This window comes from Drosophila melanogaster, chromosome 3L, assembly GCF_000001215.4.
Source record: "Drosophila melanogaster chromosome 3L".
Taxonomy (NCBI): domain Eukaryota; kingdom Metazoa; phylum Arthropoda; class Insecta; order Diptera; family Drosophilidae; genus Drosophila; species Drosophila melanogaster.
Window position 1 is genome coordinate 21281553 of NT_037436.4, and position 19694 is coordinate 21301246.

The window sequence follows — 19694 nt, forward strand, 5'->3', positions numbered from 1 at the left end:
TAGCGATAATAGATTACCGGTTATCGCACTGCCCAACATTTCGGCGGGCAGATTGAAAACTTCAAGATTTATTTAGTTTATTGGTGGACTGTATTTCTTATAATTAAATTTGAGCTTTCGCACTTTCGATTTAATTAGAAAATAGTGCACCACAAAAATACTTCAATTACATAAGTTGTCAAAATGGTTGCTTCTATTTGAAATATTAAAAAATGTAAAGAAATCAAACATACATAATGTATTTTTCAAACAGGTGCTTTACTTTTATCTCTTCTAAATGTTGAGATCAGACTAAAGATTAAAGCAGTCATCTTAATTTCCGACAACACGTCGATGCTCCTCCTGTATTTCTTATCTACTCCCAATTAATCGTTGCTGGGGGCCGATTTATTTCCTTATCAGCTCTACAAAAAAAAAAAAAAAAAACAAATTAGCATATATAAACAAATACCATTCCACTGCGGAACTAGAACGGCTTTATATATTTACAGCTGTACACTTATATCGTTATAAACATGCAAATAAATAAGAATAAAAACGCAGAAGAAGTTGCCCCCCCTGATAAAATTTGAACTAAACTTTAGCTGGGATTATTTGAGAATTATAGTATCGAAGAGGGCTTTTTTGGGGGCGCCAAGGGGCTTAGTAATCTAGTACTGGTTGTGGCGCAGAACGCCATTGGGACTGGGCTGCGGGGAGTAGTCCGGCACGGGGAATCCCGAGGTGGCCACCACAATGGTCTCCATGGGATTCTGCGAAGATTGCTTCAGCGGGCGACTTTGCTGCGGATTCGGAGGCGGGTACTGCTGGTACGCGTTGAGGTCCCTGAAGCGACGATCCATTAGGTTCGAGTCCATCGACAAGTGCGCCGCCCGCACGATGGCTCCCTCGTTCACCTGGATGGTCTCGGCCATGGAACGGGTTTCCGGAACGTAGGCGGCATTGTTATACGCCTGGACCTCCACCCTGTCCATACAAATCGAGAATTATTTTCAAGACATTAAGGATGTGTGAATCGTTATACTTACTCCTCGTAGGCGCGAATCGGGGTCCTGGTGGTCAGAATATCATTGGAATCCTTGCGAGGATTGAACAAAGTATCCTGTGGAAAAGGGCATGTTTGTTTGATTTTAGGCAAGATAGCTATAGCTCATTCAAGATTTTGTAATTAATTTATATTAAGGAAGATATTTGAGGCTTTTTAAGGATACTTTAAGTGTACACTGAGTTAAGAACACCTCAGTTCAAGCGAACTGTCCTTGCAAAGAACCCCCGCACCTAAGGCCCAGTAAGTCGTCATTTTCCAGCGTGCTCGGTCAAACCAAACCGAAAAGCCAAGAGCCCGCTATCAGGCAAACCTGGTGCCAAATTGGAAACCAGCTTATCAGCAATTACCACCACCACATTGAGTTAATGGCGACAAAGTGCTAAGTTTAGCCATGTCGTAGTCGCTGCCCGGCGATTTTTAACTTCTACGTTGTTGGAATATTTTCAAAGGCAGTGTCGAAAATTTATGGAATCAGCGGAGACAACGAAGAAGTCACTCAGCATTGGTGGGCGATGAGCTCACTCGCCGACCTGACCACAACTTACCACATTGTCCTTATCGGTGGAAATTCGAATGGCTCTCGCGACAAGGTATGCGAGCAGTCCAAAGTTAATGAACCACAGAACGAATCCCTTGAAGGAGATGACCATCATGGAAATGGCAGCCACTCCTCCGGCGATCAAGGTGGCAGCCAAGGGATAGATGACACCAGCATTGATACTATTGGCATTATACCTCAGAGCCTCCTTGTGGAAACGTCCGTAGTCCACGCCGAAGATCACTCCAGAAGCTACATCCATGCAGCATATGGTGGCCACGAAGAAGGCCCAGATGTAGATGGCAGTCACGGTCTGCTTCGGGTTGTCCTTGCGCACCCCTGAAATGGTAAGAGTATAAGCGGGTTATTAACTTAAGTGTAATCCATTACGGGCAAGTGCTGTCAGGAACATAACAGGGCGCTAAACATGTGATACTTAAATGGGCTTACTTATTGGCGATACATCAATCAATCTTATAATGGAGTCATTAGGTAATATAATTTTAAAGACCATTATGTACGAGTAAAGTATGCTCTAAAATGTGTCAAAAAGCTAATCACTTTGGTTTCAAAATTAAAGTAAATAGCACTTAACAAATTTTAATTAATCAATTACTAGATAAGATATGTTTCGTACATATTTGAGCAGTATTAAGATTGAGTCATAACTATAACTATAACCATGCTACTATATTTTAACTTTAGAAAACGAATTGTATGAATGAATATATCTGTCTATAACAAAGAATAAGACTTTCCAGTTTACTTGTGGGCTAATGTGCTTAATTCTTTGAAAGCCAATAGCAAATGCTGAAAATTGTATATGGTGGGAAAGAACCATTAATGAAATCGTTATATAACCCATCATATAAGTTCCCAGCGAACTTATCATCAAGTTTTGTTTATTTGGGCTTTACGGCTGTGTGCCATGCGTAAGTTTTGGATGCCTCACAAATAAATTTCTAGATTTCTCCTCGTGAATCATAAAGGCTTCGATATCTTAACTATGTATGCAGTTCATTTCCGGTTCTTAAAGTACTTACACAGTAGCAGCACAACGGAGACGATTAGCCAGCAAACCGAAACGCCCAGGTAGACCGAATTCCAGATCAAAATCTGGGTGGGATCAAAAACAGTAGTCACTGTATTCAGGATGGTTTGGTCGTAGTTCTGGTAATCACTGGGATTCATCTTGCAACTGCCCTTGAAGTACACGTCAAAGAATACAGTCTTGACCATGGAGCCATAGGTGAGGTCATTTGTAATATACAGGACACAATTGTAGGCACATATCGCTGTTATGGTCAAGCCCATCCAGATGATGGACTGGGCCTGAAATAAAAATAACAATAAAATAAGAGGAGTTCTCAAAACGTCAGAGCCACACTGAATAAAAATGAGCACTATTTTTAATCGGTTTTTGTTTGTCATGTTTTTTTAAATTTATATTTATATTGAAAATTAATTAAATAAAATTGTTTTATCGTTTGTTCTTCGTGTTCCGTCATTAAAGAGGTTGGATGGCTTCTAGATCGTGATATTATTCATACCCAGCGAAATATCCAATTTTGTATGTACTTATTTACGTTTACGTTTTTTAGTGTCCCAATCTAGATCTTTTGTTCATTCACTTGTTTACACACGTCAATCGGCATTATCTGATATCTGTGGTGCGGCTCAGTTCTTCAGTTTGGGAGCCGTCCCGGATGAGTCAATGAGTATTATACTCGTATCATGATTAGCTCTCCGACTGTTGGAATACTGGACTATTCGATAGGGAGAGACCATCCAATCTTAGTAAGTGCGCTCAATGTCAGGTCGAACATCTCCCCATATCACTTATCGATGAGCTGGGAATGGGGTCGCGGTCGCTTGGCGGCCTAGACTGTAACATTGAATTGCCAGCGCCGACTTACCACTCCGAGAATTCCGGCCCAAGCTGCTACCGTTTTAAGGGAGCCAAAGTGCTTGATTTTTGCCGCTGGTGCTGAATACATTTTGCAGTGACTGTTCGATATATAGGGGTGGTTTCCAGATACTGGGAGATATTCTCACGCCCCGTATGCGGGACTCAAATCGATCGGGTTGAGTGCGCTTTTGCAGTACGCGACGTCTGTTGGCCAACTGAACGATCGAGCCGGACAATTGAGTTCGCCACCCGTTTACTATATTTCCCGATAAACCTTGCGATAATGGCTCTTATAACAAAAAGCCAACTGGCCAGGGGCTTTTATTTTTTATGTTTCGCTTCGATCGAGGCGGTATCCGCTCGCTTTTCGTTTCGTTCGTTAACTGAATTCTGTGGTTTGGCTGGAACGTTTATCAGGTCGTATGTTATATTATCGCTACTGATAAGAGAGCCCCCTTCCCTTCAACTTTCCTTTGGCTAAAAGATATACCTAAATCGAATAGGTAAAACTGGAATTTCGGAATCTTATCGGTCCTATGTATTAGCACATTAGTGATGTTGGCCTTTATCACTGCGTAAATGCAAGTATTTAATGCTTACCTCACAGGTTGGGTATGCCAAATATTTACGAGGAGAATATTTGTGAATTTAAAGTGGGCGGGCAAAGGCGCCCTCTACTGTCTACAAAACGCACTGTTAATTTTGACATTGCATGATAGGAATGACGCTGAGCCTTTTTTCAAGACAAAATGTGCTAATTATTTACCTTTTACAAATACAAGCACAACAAGTAAGTATTTATTTGTATTTAACCACTCAGCAATCGCAATAAGAAAAATAAATGCTTTATTATTTCAAGTAAATAATTACGTTATCGTAATGAACGGCAACGCTGTGAGATTTTCTCTGTCTGACCATGGTTGACCTCCCAGGCAGCCGCCATTTCCGTGGCGTGCGAGTGAAACGACTAGCCCATGTTTTCCCGCCGTGCCAGGGCAGCGAGCATGCTAAAGAGCGAGACGACCATACGCGTCCGTCGAGAACTGCTACAGCACATACGCATTTTTAACCCTAAAAAATACAGCACCGAGTCTTTAGTACAGTCAAAGTGACGCCGCGACAACTCAGAACGAAACCGAAAATTAAAAACGGAAGAGATTGTTGTTCCTGGTGTCCAAAAAAGATAGATTGTTTCGTTCGAGTGGCTCATCCGTACCCGATCGATACATAAATCCCAGCAAGCTGCCAAACCGGAGTGCAGAAGTGTAGTTTGTCGTAATCGCCGATTAATATTGAAAGGTAGCGGCTTGCAGTTGCGCGTGTAGCGCCCGCACAAACCGAATAACACCATCACTACGGCGTGCTCACCTGAATCCAAAACGCCACGAAATGAACAACCAACTGAATCCGGCCACCTACCGCAAGTTTAACAATCTGCTCAGTAGCGGAGCGGTCACTGTGACCGGTCCCAGCCAGCCGCGAATCCTCAAGTCGACGCGTATGGTGGTACCCGGTGGTGGCGGAGGAGGAGGTGCCTCTGCCGGAGGAGCCTCAGCCGTTGGCGGCGTAGCACAGCAGCAGGCGGTCAACGATGCAGAGTCGGGTGGCGTGGGTATCGGCGGATTAGCCACGCGATGCTATATCTGCGATGACCGCTGCGAGCCACAGACTTCGCTAACCGATATGTGCACCACGCACACTTCCACCAAATTCCCCAACAAACTGGCCCAGCTCGTGGGCGAGGGTTTCCTCGTGATTGTTTGCGGCGAGGATTACGTGTGCTCACGCTGTACCAACCTGGTGAACTACTACGACCGCCTGGAAAACGATGTGGAGCGCGTCAAGACGAACCTCATCAGTTTGCTTAACAAGAAGTATGCCATTAACGAGGATATGGGCCAGGAAGGCAGTCCGCCGCTCAAGATGCAGAAAATGGTCGGCGGATCCGCCAATCGCTCGTTGGAGGAGAGTCCTAGTGCGGATTTGCTGCGTCCACGTAAACTCCTGCAGGGAAACCCAGGTAAGTACATAAATACAGAAATTATAAAGCTTTCCTAATGCATATTCTGCAATCGTACAGTTGGCCAGTCCAAGATCGCCCCAGGAACCACCCAGAGCAGCGTCCAAGGCACCCAGACAGTCCAACGCAAGGCCACCAAGATTTATAAATGCACCTCGTGTGACTATAAAACCTCGGATATGCGGCTGTTCAACACGCATTATGAAACCTGCAAGCAGCAGACCTTCCAGTGCAAGACCTGCCGCAAAATCTTCCCGCACTTTGGGGCCATGAAGCAGCACATGGTGCGCGACCACAATACCGCCATGGATAACACGTGTGCCATGTGTCACATTAACTTCGTGAACGAGAACAGCCTGCGCAAGCACATGGAGACGAATCACGCTACCAATGTACTGGTGACCAGCACCACCACCATACCGGCATCAGCTGCTCCCGTGGCTGCTGCTGCAGCTGCCGCTGCAGCTGCTGCCAACGAGAATCTGGTTGGAACATCGCTATACACATGCAATCATTGCCAGTTCAAGTCAACGGACAAGGTCGTTTTTGATGAGCATATGCGCAAGCATGCCGCTGGTAAACCTAAGCCTTTTAAGTGCCGCCTGTGCTCTCAGCGCTTTGAGACGCGCGAAGCTGCTACTGTGCATGCCAAACAGCATCAGACCAACTTCTTCAAGTGCGGCACTTGTTCGATGACCTTCCCGAAACGGGAGATGCTTGTTAAGCACTTCGAAGTGCATCAGAGTCCTTCCGCATCGACGGTATCGCCCAAGCAGTCAGTTAGCCAGAACCTGAACACCCAGAAGCTCCTTCAAGAGACCATTGATGAGGCACTGAGCGATAGCCTGCCTGCTTCGACAGCTGCTGTGGTGGCAACCACCGAGTCGGAGAACAACATACGCTTCTTCTCGTGCAGCATTTGCTCACTGACTTTCATCCAGGAGACATACTACAACCACCACATGGAGACCCACAGACGTGACAAGAAGGCAACTTCGGCCGGAGCCACTGCCCTAAATTCGGCAGCTACGGCTTTACTAAGCGATGAGCCCGGAGAGGCAACTGGTAAGGCCGGTGACGAGAGCGGCGAGCAAAACGCAGAGGCCGACATTGAGAGCCTGTTTGAAAAGCTCCACTCCGACAAGAACGAGAGCGGTGAGGCGCCCAAACCGGGAAGCAAAGGCGGCGAGATGGTTATTACCTCGCAGGAGGGCAGTGGAGGCATAACCTTCAACATTACTATCCCGCAACCGGACGGAGACCAATCGCAAAAGGATTCGCCCAATACCACAGCACCTGTCTCTGTTAGCATTGACATGCCAAATTTGGATCAAGCCGAAGACGAATCACAGTCCCAGGGCAGCATCGATGCCAAGGGCGAAAGCGGCGAGGCCTCCTCTGCCGATAGCAAATCCAATGCCGCACCGGTTTCCATGCCCAGTTTAGATGATGACAACGAGGCTGCAGCTGCTGAAGCTGAGGCCTCAGAGGAAACCAAGACGGCTAGCAAAGCAGGTCAAGAGAAAGCCAAGGCCAAGGCTGGAGAAAGCGCCAAGTCAAAGGAAGCCGCCGCTGCTGAGGAACCACAACCATCTGACGAAGGAGACGTAGTTGCTAAGCGTGAGGCTACAGATACGCCCACAACTGAGTCGGAGGCCAATGCCACGACCGCTGAAGCCGGTGAATCTGGCGAAGGCGAGGTTACTGCCAGTACTGGAGCCGAGGGCGAGGCGGGTGAAGCTGCAGGTGGCGAGCATGTTGCCATGGAACTTGACGAAGCCATGCAGGCACAGGTGGAAGGTGGCCAGATCAAGTTCATTGTTAACGAGAACGGCCATCTCCTCCAGCTGGACAACCACATCCTGACGGACGCCGAAGGCAACCAAATAATTGTGCAAGATCCCGAGCAAATACAGCAGCTGCTCCAAAGTGTAGGAGTTCTGCAGTCCGGCGAGGGACTTGAGGGCGAAACCCTCCAGATGATGACCGATGGCAGTGGCCAGATGGTACTTGTCCATGGTGACAACAATGAACAGCAGCTTATCGATGCCTCCCTGTTGAACTCCGAGGGGCAGTTAATTATCCAGCAGGGACAGGATGGTGAGGAAGGCGCTCATGTCATTAGCGAGGATGGTACCCGCATCCCAGTGTCCGTGTCGTACACGGAAGATGGCCAGCCCATCGTCCAGGTTCAGCAACAGGTCCTGGAGGCCGCACAGCAGGCAGCCAGCGCTTCCGGAGGTGCAGATGACAAGGAGGCGGCTGCCGACTCGGCCGGCGAGGAAGTGCAAGTGTCGGAGGCATCTAGTGGCACGGCATCCACCACCGTTGTTGCCACGAGCACGGCCAGCAGCACTGGTGGCCCCTCCGGCGGCAGCTTTTTTGCCCTGGAGGAGTTTACGGAGACAAAGACCGACTAGGATTGGCCCTAGGGGCGTGGTCATGACCACTATACCATACTGGCATGCGAAGAGGACTGGTAAGTTAAAGGAATCACCAGCGTGAACTGGGATATTCATACTTTTTCGTTTGTTTTAGGTTTTAGCTGTGGGCACGCTCAAGATCTCTGGAGGACTTTTGCACACCCCAATTTGAAACCCACTCCCTGACACCCACAACCGAACCAACTTTACAGACAACTGAACACGAAGACAGAAAAATACACACACGAACCTTTTCAATATATATTTACATTTAGTATATGTATTAAACACTCCAGTAAACTAAAAGAAAGATTTCTTATTACCCAAGCAAAGGAAAAAAACTAATTCAATAAATCAAATTGTTCATTCGGTCCGTTTCGCACTAGGCTGCCAGGGATCTCAAGCCAGATCTCTTTGGTTGCCTCTTAAATATCGTATCTAGGTTTAGTAATAGTATAGACAAAACTGCAAGATGAAAGCGACAAAAAATGTATAAACATAGAGTTTATGTGAGAAACTTGGAATATAATAAATGTATGTATTTACAAGATAACTCAACAATTACACTAAATAAATCGATTTAAACACAAACATTTGATGAAAATTAAGTTCCGAAATCGGCACAAATCAATTCAGAAATAGTGATGCTTCCTAACACCTAGTGATCCCCGTAAAATGTAAGGATAGGTGAACAATCCCGCTTTCCACTTCCATAAACTCCAGATTCACACCCAAAACAAACAAACACAGGCCGCAAACACGCCCAAATATATGCATGCACGTATATATGTCAAGCAACTTGAAATATATAATTGTAAAGAAACGAACATCGGTTTCAAGTTCCTTTATACTCTGTGAGCGATCTTTGGAATTTGGTATGCATGTAAATCAATTCAGATAAGTTAATTAAACGCGCTGATGGCAACTGTGTTCCAATGAATACAGATGACACAGAAGGCAGTCCCAAAGTTTACATATTGTCAGTATGGATCCAACCATTCATTTCTCAAGTCAGTAAGTTCGTTGACCTTTAAAATGGATTAGTCGGTTATGAATGATATTTTCGAAGTATGCATACCAGCGAAACTTTCGACTCGTTCTTAATTGCCCAACACCTGTTGGCGGCGGATGAGGTCGACTATATTTAAATGTTCAGGTAGTTGATTAATAAGATTTAATACTAAGTTGGATACTAAACTGCCAGCGGTGGCATTAAAGCATTTGGACTGTCATGAAGGCCTTATGAATGCCCCGTTCCGATCCATAAATCAGTGAATGTTGTGATTCTGAAAACAGCAACCGGATTGGCACGTGGATGCGGTTTTGGAGGAACTAATGATTATTTCATAGTTATGAATACAAAAATAGGACGCGTACAAATTGGTGATCTGCGCCTGCGGGTTGTTTGTCATTTATATAATGGATTTGTTGAAAGGAAGATAAGATAAACGAACTCGCCATGAATAATTTATATTCGAATACGCTTCAATGGAAGGGAGTTGTTCTAGCAACTAACTCATTCACTTACACGGTGAACTTTTGGCGATGGGCGCGGTAATCTTTTCGAGGCCGGAACCAAATTGGGGATTTAGTTTGAGCCGACAGCATCAATCAGCAACTTGTTGCGGTTCGGTGACATTAAACGGTGTCAACTCCACTTGGCTTGCTAGTCTGTCGGTTACATTAAGTCGCTCTTCGAGAGTCGGTCAATATTATGCAACGGCCTTAATTAGGCGCCCACATGCAAATGAGCGACGGCAGGCGCAATCTTCTCGCCGATTGCCGCATCGAAAAGCGAAAGTCGTTCTTAAAGACAAGGTCGCACTTTGTATCGGATCAGATTGGATCGGATGGGTATGACAGATTTATAGCGAAGCTCACAGATCTAGGGTGCGCTGATGAAAGCTGACATTTCGGTGCGCTTGATTCGCTGGTCATTAGCATAGAAAACATGACTTCGACTAGTTTTGCGGTCCATAAATCTTAAGCTTTAAAAAGAGCATTTAAAAGAAGCATTCTTAGCATATTTCATAATTATAGTTGCCGGTTTCAACACGCTCTCGATAAACTAAGTAAGACTAAAATTGCGTTTCACTTATAAGACATAAGCATTAAAACTGGATTTGATTCGTTTTGCACTCCATGAGTCTTAGCTTTCTTTGAGACAATAGTTCTTAAAAAAGTTTTCTATTATTACCAAGAAATAAGATATTATTACAATTACATTAAATTAAAGCGTTACATTTTATTCATTCTTTTCTTCTGCATCTATTAAATAATTTTTTTAATTTTTATATTTTTATTTTTACCGATTTCTTTACCGATTTCCTTATTTGCATGTCAGTAAGCATAACCCCTATGGGTTTTTTAAATTGAATTCCACAAACATGCTTATCATATTTTAGCCAGTTTCACCATTGCAGTACTCGTATAATGTACGGATTTTGATTGCAATTTATTGAACATAGTTCCTGCATTTAGGCAAACTTTCCGGACTCCAGGAACGCAGATCAATTAAGTCTAGCACTTTATTTATAATTCTAGAATATATATTGACTTGCTGTAGATTTTGGCATGCTTTTGTTGTTCTCTTCTGGTCCGATTTGCATGGAAAAACAATTAACATAAATACGAAATAAAAATATTCCGAAGTGTAACGACGATATTCAGCCAGCCCATCGACAGCTATTTAGAAGTCAATATATAATTTTTTTAATGTCCTGTTTTTTTACCAACGTCTGGACCGAATCTCATCCACCGGTGGATGCGTGCGGATGTACTCCAACTGGCGGATAACGTGCAGCGGGATGGCGGGAATGTGATCTCCGGTGGGCTGATATCCATTGGCATCGGCCACGTACGAGAAGGTAACGGGTATACCCTCGGGAGAAACGAACTGAACCACTCCGACGGCTCCGTTCTCATTACCAGCTCCCTTGGTGGTAATGCCGTTGGTGGTCTGGAACTCGAAGCTGTAGTGACCGAAGGGATCGGGTGGCGTATTCCGGTAGTAGATGGTCCTGTCCAAAGATGGCGCAGTAAAGCGCGTACAATGGATTAGTTGAACTAGGACTAGGACCAGGAATACCACAATCTGAGCGCATGGTTGGGAGTTCAGTTGGTTAATATCAAATACCAGTCACAAAACGTCGCACAAACCTTGCCGAACGACATCATCGCCTAATTACATTAAAATTAATTCAAATGTTTGCCTTTACGCTGTGGATCTTGAACCTGATATATCGATACGGCTGCCTCTGAACCAGAACCAAAGTCAGTACCCCAGTATTAACCGTTATGGAGCGGCAGTTATTAGCGACGCGATCTGCTGCGCTCGAAAGTTAAATTAAAACTGGTCAAAAATCATTTGACGAGGCCGAAAAGGAAGCTTTCGATTTCAATAGAGGAAGCTTCAGCTAACCAGTGGGCTCTCTGGATTCGTTCTCGGAACATCAGACGTGGAAGCCAAACAGCATAGCCCGGGAATTGGTGCAACCGAAAAGCAGAGGCTTTATTTCCCGACGAAAAAATACAAGTTCGTAGCCCGGGTTTTGATTTATATTGAATTTGTGCTAATGCCTGGCCATTATCGCCTCACAATGAAGCTGTTTTGGATTTTTCGGGGTCCATTTGTAGGTGTGCCTGCATAGCAGTCCGATCTGAAATCGAAAGTTATGCACAGTGGTTTGACTATGATTCACACGTCCAACTTGCAGACATCCTAGCCGCTGACATATTGTGCCATTTAGTTATTCATATATTAGATTTAAATTCTATTTTCAGCTCTAAAAGGTCATGGTTAAAATGAGCGCTCAGCCGAAAAGCCAATACCAAATATATTAAATTGATTTAATGAGGCGTGCTAAATATACGTATAATACGTCAACTTCGATTATTCCATTAACTTTTACGCTATTGAAAGCGAAACTCGAAATGCTAAAGGTTTAACTGCACAACCATTAATCATGGTTGATTCTGGATTTTTTTTTTGTGGATTAAATGAGCTATTTTGACTGGCAAATAACTTCTGTTTATAACTGGTTGCTTGTGTGTCTCAAAGTAAAGTTGCCAAATGAGAGAAATTTAGAATAGCAATTCTTAGACTGAAAAATGTACTGTACTTAATATCCTTTGGTTCACATTCTCCTAATATTGGAAGGTTTCAAAACGCATATCGCTTCTTTGAGAAATTCCTTTCCCTAGTACTAATATGAAATTAAATTGTCTGCATTAAATATACCTCGACCCACTGTGTGAAATATGGAGCTATGCAGACCTAGACCTTGCACGATTTGTACGATATAGCCCCGCACCCCGTCTATTTGCATAGCTTAAAAACTTTACAACTTTGCCGCTTGTCAAGGTGTCGGTCCGAAGAATCAATCAGACCATCAATCAGAATACATTTGTATTTGCCTAATCATATTTGTATTATGTTTGTTTGCCTTAAACACTGTTTGCTAATTAAGATACAATGCCTGAGTTTTTTTTTTTGCAGAGGATTTACACAGCAAAAGGGGCACTCGACGAAGATAAAAGCCTGAAGCAAAAATAATCTTCGGCTAATTTTCAGACATAAATCTTCAAATCAAACGAGTTGAGATTCTTTTTTCGCGAACAACATTAATTAAGTAACACAAATTGACGCCAAATAGTTTAGCCTTAGAATCGGTTGCGAAACGCAAACACGAAAAACTAGAAAGCCGAAACCAAAAACTACCAATGAACTGCCTTTTCCAGTTCTCCTTCTGCCAGAGATCGTCTTCTCGTCGTCTGTAAACTATTATGTTGTTGCTGCGATGATGCCGAGGATGAGTGTTTCGGGTTGGGGTTTCTGTTTCTGACACATTCGAGGCATACAGGCATACAAAAACATAAGCATAAGCATAAACAACGGCTGATTATGCTGAGCGTTCTGCCAGAATTACCATAATGTATGCTATACTCTCACATGTGGAGCGCAAAACAAAAGACTTAGGCAACGAACTTTGTAAGGGTCAATCAGTCTGCTGTGAAACCTGCCAAGAGCATAGTCGCTTTTATTCTACATACGGAACTCAAACCGTTAACCACGTTTCATCAGTTTCAGATCAACAAATAAAAAATCGTTAACAAAAATTCTGTGCTAATCTGGCTTCTGGTGACTTTTATAATTTGATGGCCTATTTTCTTAGATTTTATGGCATCTGCTATGATTTCTATAATCACTATTTGCATTTGCTTTAAAACCAGAAAAGGCTCTAAAAATTAATTTAATATTTGTTGATGTGAATATTTCAGAACATGCTGGGCGCCAATATGCTTCCGTGTTTGGAACCCTAGGTGGTATCATTTGTTATGGATAAATAGGTGTAAAAACTATACACTTATTTCAAGCGGTTATACAACAAACTTCAAGTGCTTATGCTTTAAGTAATATCATACATACATACATTGGTCTAAACTAATTTATTGATCCAAATTTTAACTACCTCACACTGTTAACTCAACTCAAAACTAGTATTTATAACTTCCATCGAGGGTATCGCTTCCTTTTATTAACAATAATAAAATCAAAATCGGAAACTCGGCTCCATAAATTCCACAGCAAATTGGCAGAAGATCTTCAAGAACTCGAGATACTTATCACATTTTATTATCGCATTTATTAGCATCTGAAGTATGAAATCGTAAAATATGAATAAGCAAACATGATAAACGGAAATGAATAATATGTGGCCGCTCCGATATGACCTGCTATCGAGAACCAAAAATTGGTGGGCAGGGTAGCCACACAGAGCAGCGTTTTATCTCAGAAGACGCCAGAGCCACCGATTATTGGCATTTGGTTATGCTTATTAGATTTTCGTGGCTTACGTTTTGGCCCGTTGTTTGCCACATATAAAGTTGGAGAGACCAGCTGGCCGGAGTGGCAGTACGGTGGCTAACTTTAAACCTCGCAGACGTCGGAATTCCGCAGCGGATTACATCAAATCGGGATATTATAAATTATTACAAAATCAATCATAAAACTCCGAGTGGATATTGTGTATAGCTGACAGTGCAAAAAGACAAACCGAGATAAAACCGAGAAATATGCGAAATTTTGTAAGCACTTCGACCCTGTGTCCATTTGTGTTCCCCATCCGATCTGTGAACTTGATCGCTGATAAGACCTCTTTTGGTTTCAGCTAATTGGTATGGTGCTTTTGGCCCTGATTTGGGTGGAGGTGGATGCCCGTCTGGTGAGAGTCCGCCGGATCCGGAGATTGGTCGGAGCCAGTGAGCGGGATGCACGGATAACGGACTTCCGCGTTTCGCCCACGGATGACGAAGGAGTGTTTAAGTACGCCTTCAAGACCAGTAATGGAATCGATGTCCAAGCGGCAGGATCTCCGCTGGAGACCATTGGCATCTATAGCTACACCTCACCGGAGGGCGTTCCCATCGAGACGCGCTACATAGCCGATGAACTGGGCTTCCATGTAGTGGGACGTCATCTGCCGCAGCCACCGCCCACTCCGGACTATATCCTGCGATCCTTGGAGTACATTCGCACTCACACCGAGGATGGCAATCTGAAGAATCCGCACTTCTTGTGAAGTTCCTGACTGGATCCTATCCATTATACACATCGACTTGGATGCAAGTGTCCGTGAAGAAGGCTGACAATACTATAGCATGTACTAATCACCAACTAACTTTAGTAGCTTAAAACTTAAGACCTAGACTAAGTTGTTGCTAGATGTTCTAAGATCTTTGAAATGCCCAAATGTTTCTTGCCCTCGGTCTGTTCTGCTTGGGTTATAAATCAATCCGTCCATGCATCCATCGATTCTTTCACGCCGGAATTTATGGTCTTCGCGCCCATAAAGAGCAAACAATGGGGCTCGCCCAAACACAAAACACACAGTATCTCGGGCGACCCCAACGAATTCTATCTTGTTATCCCATTAACTGCGAACAGATTTATTTGTCTGCGTGTCTGATTAATATTTACGTCTATTCTCAGATATGGAAATTTGAAAACTGGATGGAAAAGAGTCGTGGCTCTGTTTGGGCGACCTTTCGATGGCTTAATAATAAACGGAAATTTTTTCCGGGTTTGAACTTCTTCAAAAGCGTCTCGGGCAGGATTTGCAAAATTTCGATCAAGTTCGGCTCACTCGAATTTAAAAACAACCAAACATATCTACATATTAAGCGAATTAAATGCCGCAAATGCCGCGAAAACCTCTGTTGAAGACATTTGTTTGTTTTTCTGCGTGTAGCCCAAAAGTATAGTTTGTTAAACACGAGATTTTGTTTCTTTTAATTTATCTCATCTGTGCATCACCGCTGGATTGGTTTTCAAAAATTTAACTATTGTAGTTCGGAAATCATAATGCGTTGAGTATAAATGAAAGTGGAAAAATAAATGACATAAATCAAAATCTATTACATAGATAAATGGTTTTATACAATTACTGGCTGCCGAAATCATTAACTAACATATACATTCTTCAAATTGTTCATTTGAAAGAAAAAAGAGCAATGTTAAGATAAAGAAATGTTTAAAAATGTAAACTCCATCCGCCTGAAATTTGTTTCTATTGAAGATAGTGTACGCTTCTATATTTTTCGAAGAACTATACATATGTTCATTTACATATGAATACATATACATGAAACATTTATTTTCCATCTTTACTACATTACTAAAAACGAAAATGATCTGTATCGAAATCCTTTATTAACGATAACTACCTAAATAACAATGACTGGCCGCAGTTTAGATGTGGGGTTGCTGCTTTGGAGTGCTGGTGCTACTCCAGATTACTGCTGCTCCTTCTGGGCGGGCGCCGGGGGATGGGTGCGGATATATTCCAGGGCACGGAGAACGTAAGCCGGAACTGGGGGCGGGGTGGGCAGGTGGTCACCCACTGGATGGTAGCCCTCCTCGTCGGCGGTGTATGTCAGCGAGATGTGCTCGCCCTCGGGCGACACGTAAGCCACGGCACCACGTGCTCCGTTGGCGTTGCCCGCCTCCTGGATCTGGATGCCATTGCTGGTCTCGTAGGCGTACTGGTAGTTGCCCTCAGCATCGGTAGCGTCGTTCTGGAAGCTGCGGATCTGGGCATCCTTGTTGATGTTGTCGGCGCAGGCGCAGCCGATGAGAGCAAGACAGAACAGCTTTTGGGATCAAAGTACAATGATCAGTATTGGTACTCTGGGGTATGAGGCGTGCCAAGTCCAACCGAACTTACATATTTGTACATGATGATGGGAATTGGGAATTTTCTTCTCTTAAAGCGGTGATGCTGTGATGATGGTGCTTGCAGTGCAACTGTTTAATTTGATCAGCTCAAGTGCGTCTTTTATATGGATGAGACCCTTGTCTTTAGTCTCTTTAGTTTAGCAGCTAAACAAGTTTTTTCTCGTGGAATCACAAGGACCCGAGAGGTGAGTATAATTGCCAAAATGTCTTCTTATCATACCACCAATATTGGGCAACAATAACAACAGTGCTCGGCTGGCCTATAGTTAAAATACATGAGTCATTTGCCAACAATTTATATTGTATGCTTTAATTCGGTTTCAGTTTCAGATTCGATTTCGGTTTCGGTTTCGCACGAGATACCATTAACTGTTGAATTACAATCGAATAAATATTGCTGTTTAATGTGACGCTTTCGGCCCATTCAAAACAGCGTTGGAAATTCCCAACACGAGCTGAAGATTTCTTGTTACAACTTTCAATTGGAGTTGCGCCCTGGGCTCGAGGCTTCCAAATGGAGTGGCAGGTGCGATGGTCTAGTATGGTGCGAGTATACCTTGTGCCCCTGGAAAGCTGTTGAAACGTGGACAAGGTCATCGGGCAGCATCAGCATGTCACCCGGAGCGCCGCCGAAGATGATCCAGCCATGCAGTGCGATGTTACGTGTGATCTTCTGATACCCTACATTTATGACTTTAATTAATTGTTCACTTTGATCTTCGGCGAATCGATTGGTTGCAATGGACGCAGCGATAGGTTCGAACGAAGATATTTTTTTGTTTCGAAATTAGCTTGGCAAACACCATCAACCATTGCAAACTGCTGTTAATTGCTGAGAATCGTTTCGGTAAACAAGGAAGTGTGCAAAATCCGAAGTAAGCTAGTAATTAAATGTAGTTCACACCTATCTCTCTACATATGTGTAGACTTCGATTCAAGAAATCGCCAAACGACCCAGGAAATAAACGTCATAAAATGGTATATTTTTCCCAGCCCAGGTAGAATGAAAGCAAAGCTGTAGACTCACACTAATCTGTTGGGACAATCCTTATGTATTTGCAGTGGATTTTCCTTCTTCTAATATTTCTGGATGTTGAGCCACACGCAATACGCAAAAACTACACCAAACCGGATGGATGTCTCGAGAATGCTATCAATTCAGAGGTGCAGATTCTGGACAGTGAAATACCTGGGTACTTCCACTTTGACCTGCCCGAGGGAGGATACATACGGGTGTTTTATCACGTGGATAAGTACGGCTTCTATACCGAAACTTTGCACTGACATAGAATGATTGAGAGTGTGTGTGTGTGTCTGTGCAGTTCTGCCATAATTGGAAACCAGATTTATTTCAACGAGTCTAATTTGTATTTAAGTTTATAAAAATAAAAATACAAATGCAAATATAGATCAAAAAGTTGCTTAAAACCGTTATAGAAATGCTGTTTAATATCTCGTGATATTCGGTAAGCAGACGTCGAAATGATCTGAGAATTTGTGTATTTGAATTTTAATAATTTAGCAATTCAGATTTGAGAGAATGTAGCCATCTGTCCAATACGTCATAGATTTCGGATAGGGCTTGGATGCTGGTGGGCCGGCTGAACTAGTTTGCCAGATCGGGTGGAGCGTCGATTGATGGGCATTTTATTAGGCGGAGTGCTAAGTGCGAATAGGCCTAGAATACAATTTATTACTGGACAGCGAATTTGTATGCTAATAAGCTGAACTTGCTGTTTTTTTTTTTTGGGGAATTTAAGAATTCCTTGATGAGCAAACAGGTTGTCCGCCTGCGCTCATAGCAAGCCAAATGGCCAATGATAATGAAATCGAAACGAATGATAAATTGGATTGGATGGAATTAAATTAGCTCGCCACGAGCTGCTGCCCCCTTCCAAATCCAAATCCAAATCCAGGTCCATCTCTAAACTTACCATCCACGGGCGAATGTCACAGTCACATGTTCCATTACCGTCGACATAACTCCAAGCCCCCAAAAGCTAACCAAAACTACTATTGGCCATTAAGTGCAAAGTCAAATGATTACCGCTACCAAGGCAGAAGCGTGTTGATCCATCGGCAGAAACCACTTGGAATGGGTTCAGGTGCTTCATTATACTCTAGCTAAGGCTGATATTATTTGGATCAGAGGTTTGCTTTTTTGAGATTGGTAAGATAAGTATATTGTATAAATATTTGAATTTGTTTTCGAAATGCAAATGTTTCAAGATAAGTATCATAAGCCACACCCCTTTTAGAGGCCGTGTAGTTCAAAGTCTTATATTGAAAAAAGAAGACACAAGCCAGTTTAGTCATTGAATTACCCAACTTCTACAGAATTACCACAATACACTTAATTTTAAATGACCATGCATGCTAATTTGTGCTTTATTTAAGGAAAATTTAAAACTATAATCCCTTGTTTGTTCTTCTATAAGAAAAAAAAAACGAAATAATAGCTCTCAAAGAAGTGAGCCCACAAGCCCGATTAATCAAAAAGAAAATAGTTTCCGATTAAGACGAAAATTGCTAGGCAGATAATTAAACTAAGCTAAGCCAAATGCCTATGATTTCTAGGTAAACTTAGCAATATCTGGCAAGGGTATTTCGCACTGCGGTGCTGAAATTCAGATCTCCTTTCCATTTTTTTACTAGCTGCTGAGCTGAATTTTATTCAATTCGATCGGTATGCTGCTGCCGAAAAAAAAAAACGACAAACGTATTAAGTTTGATATTTAGTTTGGAGCGGCGTTTGGAGTTCAGAGCCAGATTAGAGACGTCAGCGATGGCGACGCCAACGCCAAAGTCGGCGTTGCCGTTGGCTGCCTATAAAAGCCACCGCCTGCGAAGATCACCCAACCAGTGAGGATTATACAAGCCAAGAAACCAGCAAGATGTTTAAGCTAGTGAGTAGACTTAGCCGCCCGGAAGGATCCGGATTCAAAATCAGAACGTGAACGTGTGTAACCATTTCAGTCGCTCTGCCTGCTCGCCGCTCTGATGCTGGCCAATGTGTATGCGGACAACATAAACAAGGATGCCGTGATCACCCGCGAGGATGTTAATCCTGCCGACGCCGAGGGCAACTACCAATACGCCTTCGAGACCAGCAATGGTATTCAGGCCCAGGAGGCCGGAAACGTCAATGGCATTAGCGGAAGCAGCTCTTACATCTCCCCCGAAGGCGTCCCCATCTCACTGACCTACGTCGCCGATGAAAACGGCTTCCAGCCTCAGGGCGATCACCTTCCCACCGCTCCCCCAATCCCGGAGGCCATCCTCCGCGCCCTGGAATACATCGCCGCCCACCCTCCACAGCCCTAAATCCCCGATTGGATACCCCATTCAAAGCCTAGTCAGTGCTTTTGCTAAACATGAGTTATATCTAGTTCTAGAAAGTCTGTACATAAATCCCCCAAAAAATAAAAACATAAATAGTTACATCAAATATACCCACAGCCATGCTGATCATTTGAACAGAGTCAAGTATGTTTTCATTATACAAATCGGCAAAAACTAG

The 19694-nt window shown here is 43.4% G+C and overlaps 7 protein-coding genes across 14 annotated transcripts; 4 read left to right on the forward strand and 3 right to left on the reverse strand.

The window, feature by feature from the left end:
• Positions 1-199: 199 nt before the first annotated feature.
• CG12974 (uncharacterized protein) lies at positions 200-4410 on the reverse strand. 4 transcript variants are annotated; one of them, NM_141039.1, is made up of 6 exons: positions 4262-4410; positions 4096-4188; positions 2630-2918; positions 1594-1925; positions 1029-1102; positions 462-966 (listed from the first exon to the last, which is right to left on the reverse strand). In NM_141039.1, exons 3-6 carry the CDS (start codon positions 2898-2900, stop codon positions 651-653), a joined length of 993 nt encoding a protein of 330 aa, NP_649296.1. In that variant the 5' UTR covers positions 2901-2918; positions 4096-4188; positions 4262-4410; the 3' UTR covers positions 462-650. The 4 variants fall into 4 exon arrangements, with proteins under 4 accessions (NP_001287139.1, NP_730613.2, NP_001262142.1 ...); NM_001300210.1 differs by lacking the exons at positions 4096-4188; positions 4262-4410 and adding an exon at positions 3503-3884 and having other exon boundaries at positions 200-966; NM_168895.3 differs by lacking the exons at positions 4096-4188; positions 4262-4410 and adding an exon at positions 3503-3884 and having other exon boundaries at positions 438-966.
• A 136-nt stretch (positions 4411-4546) lies between these two features.
• Positions 4547-8758, forward strand: pzg (putzig). 2 transcript variants are annotated; one of them, NM_141040.2, is made up of 3 exons: positions 4547-5515; positions 5576-7994; positions 8054-8758. In NM_141040.2, the coding sequence occupies exons 1-2, from the start codon at positions 4885-4887 to the stop codon at positions 7933-7935; spliced, it is 2991 nt and encodes a 996-aa protein (NP_649297.1). In that variant the 5' UTR covers positions 4547-4884; the 3' UTR covers positions 7936-7994; positions 8054-8758. The 2 variants fall into 2 exon arrangements, with proteins under 2 accessions (NP_649297.1, NP_001262143.1); NM_001275214.1 differs by having other exon boundaries at positions 8054-8489.
• A 1549-nt stretch (positions 8759-10307) lies between these two features.
• Cpr78Ca (Cuticular protein 78Ca) lies at positions 10308-11248 on the reverse strand. Its single transcript, NM_141041.2, has 2 exons — positions 11098-11248; positions 10308-11032 (listed from the first exon to the last, which is right to left on the reverse strand). Exons 1-2 carry the CDS (start codon positions 11113-11115, stop codon positions 10667-10669), a joined length of 384 nt encoding a protein of 127 aa, NP_649298.2. The 5' UTR covers positions 11116-11248; the 3' UTR covers positions 10308-10666.
• A 1691-nt stretch (positions 11249-12939) lies between these two features.
• Positions 12940-15146, forward strand: Cpr78Cb (Cuticular protein 78Cb). Of its 2 annotated transcripts, none has more exons than NM_001275215.1 (2): positions 12940-14025; positions 14109-15146. In NM_001275215.1, exons 1-2 carry the CDS (start codon positions 14014-14016, stop codon positions 14517-14519), a joined length of 423 nt encoding a protein of 140 aa, NP_001262144.1. In that variant the 5' UTR covers positions 12940-14013; the 3' UTR covers positions 14520-15146. The 2 variants fall into 2 exon arrangements, with proteins under 2 accessions (NP_001262144.1, NP_649299.2); NM_141042.2 differs by having other exon boundaries at positions 13844-14025.
• Positions 15147-15210: 64 nt separating this feature from the next.
• Positions 15211-16251, reverse strand: Edg78E (Ecdysone-dependent gene 78E). 2 transcript variants are annotated; one of them, NM_079474.3, is made up of 2 exons: positions 16164-16251; positions 15211-16089 (listed from the first exon to the last, which is right to left on the reverse strand). In NM_079474.3, the coding sequence occupies exons 1-2, from the start codon at positions 16173-16175 to the stop codon at positions 15733-15735; spliced, it is 369 nt and encodes a 122-aa protein (NP_524198.1). In that variant the 5' UTR covers positions 16176-16251; the 3' UTR covers positions 15211-15732. The 2 variants fall into 2 exon arrangements, with proteins under 2 accessions (NP_524198.1, NP_001287140.1); NM_001300211.1 differs by having other exon boundaries at positions 15632-16089.
• An 871-nt stretch (positions 16252-17122) lies between these two features.
• Positions 17123-17511, forward strand: CG43702 (uncharacterized protein). Of its 2 annotated transcripts, NM_001275216.1 has the most exons (2): positions 17123-17152; positions 17237-17511. In NM_001275216.1, the coding sequence occupies exons 1-2, from the start codon at positions 17150-17152 to the stop codon at positions 17456-17458; spliced, it is 225 nt and encodes a 74-aa protein (NP_001262145.1). In that variant the 5' UTR covers positions 17123-17149; the 3' UTR covers positions 17459-17511. The 2 variants fall into 2 exon arrangements, with proteins under 2 accessions (NP_001262145.1, NP_001262146.1); NM_001275217.1 differs by lacking the exon at positions 17123-17152 and having other exon boundaries at positions 17192-17511.
• Positions 17512-19027: 1516 nt separating this feature from the next.
• Positions 19028-19619, forward strand: Cpr78Cc (Cuticular protein 78Cc). Its single transcript, NM_141043.3, has 2 exons — positions 19028-19080; positions 19151-19619. Exons 1-2 carry the CDS (start codon positions 19069-19071, stop codon positions 19496-19498), a joined length of 360 nt encoding a protein of 119 aa, NP_649300.1. The 5' UTR covers positions 19028-19068; the 3' UTR covers positions 19499-19619.
• The last annotated feature ends 75 nt before the right edge of the window (positions 19620-19694 follow it).

Coding starts and splice junctions, on each gene's coding strand:
- CG12974 (NM_001300210.1), bottom strand. CDS start 3,583: ATGTATTCAGCACCAGCGGCAAAAATCAAGCACTTTGGCTCCCTTAAA. Junction 2,919..3,502: donor GGGCCGGAATTCTCGGAGTG/GTAAGTCGGCGC, acceptor TTTTTATTTCAG/GCCCAGTCCATCATCTGGAT. Junction 1,926..2,629: donor CTCCGTTGTGCTGCTACTGT/GTAAGTACTTTA, acceptor TTACCATTTCAG/GGGTGCGCAAGGACAACCCG.
- pzg (NM_141040.2), top strand. CDS start 4,885: ATGAACAACCAACTGAATCCGGCCACCTACCGCAAGTTTAACAATCTG. Junction 5,516..5,575: donor ACTCCTGCAGGGAAACCCAG/GTAAGTACATAA, acceptor GCAATCGTACAG/TTGGCCAGTCCAAGATCGCC.
- CG43702 (NM_001275217.1), top strand. CDS start 17,225: ATGTATTTGCAGTGGATTTTCCTTCTTCTAATATTTCTGGATGTTGAG.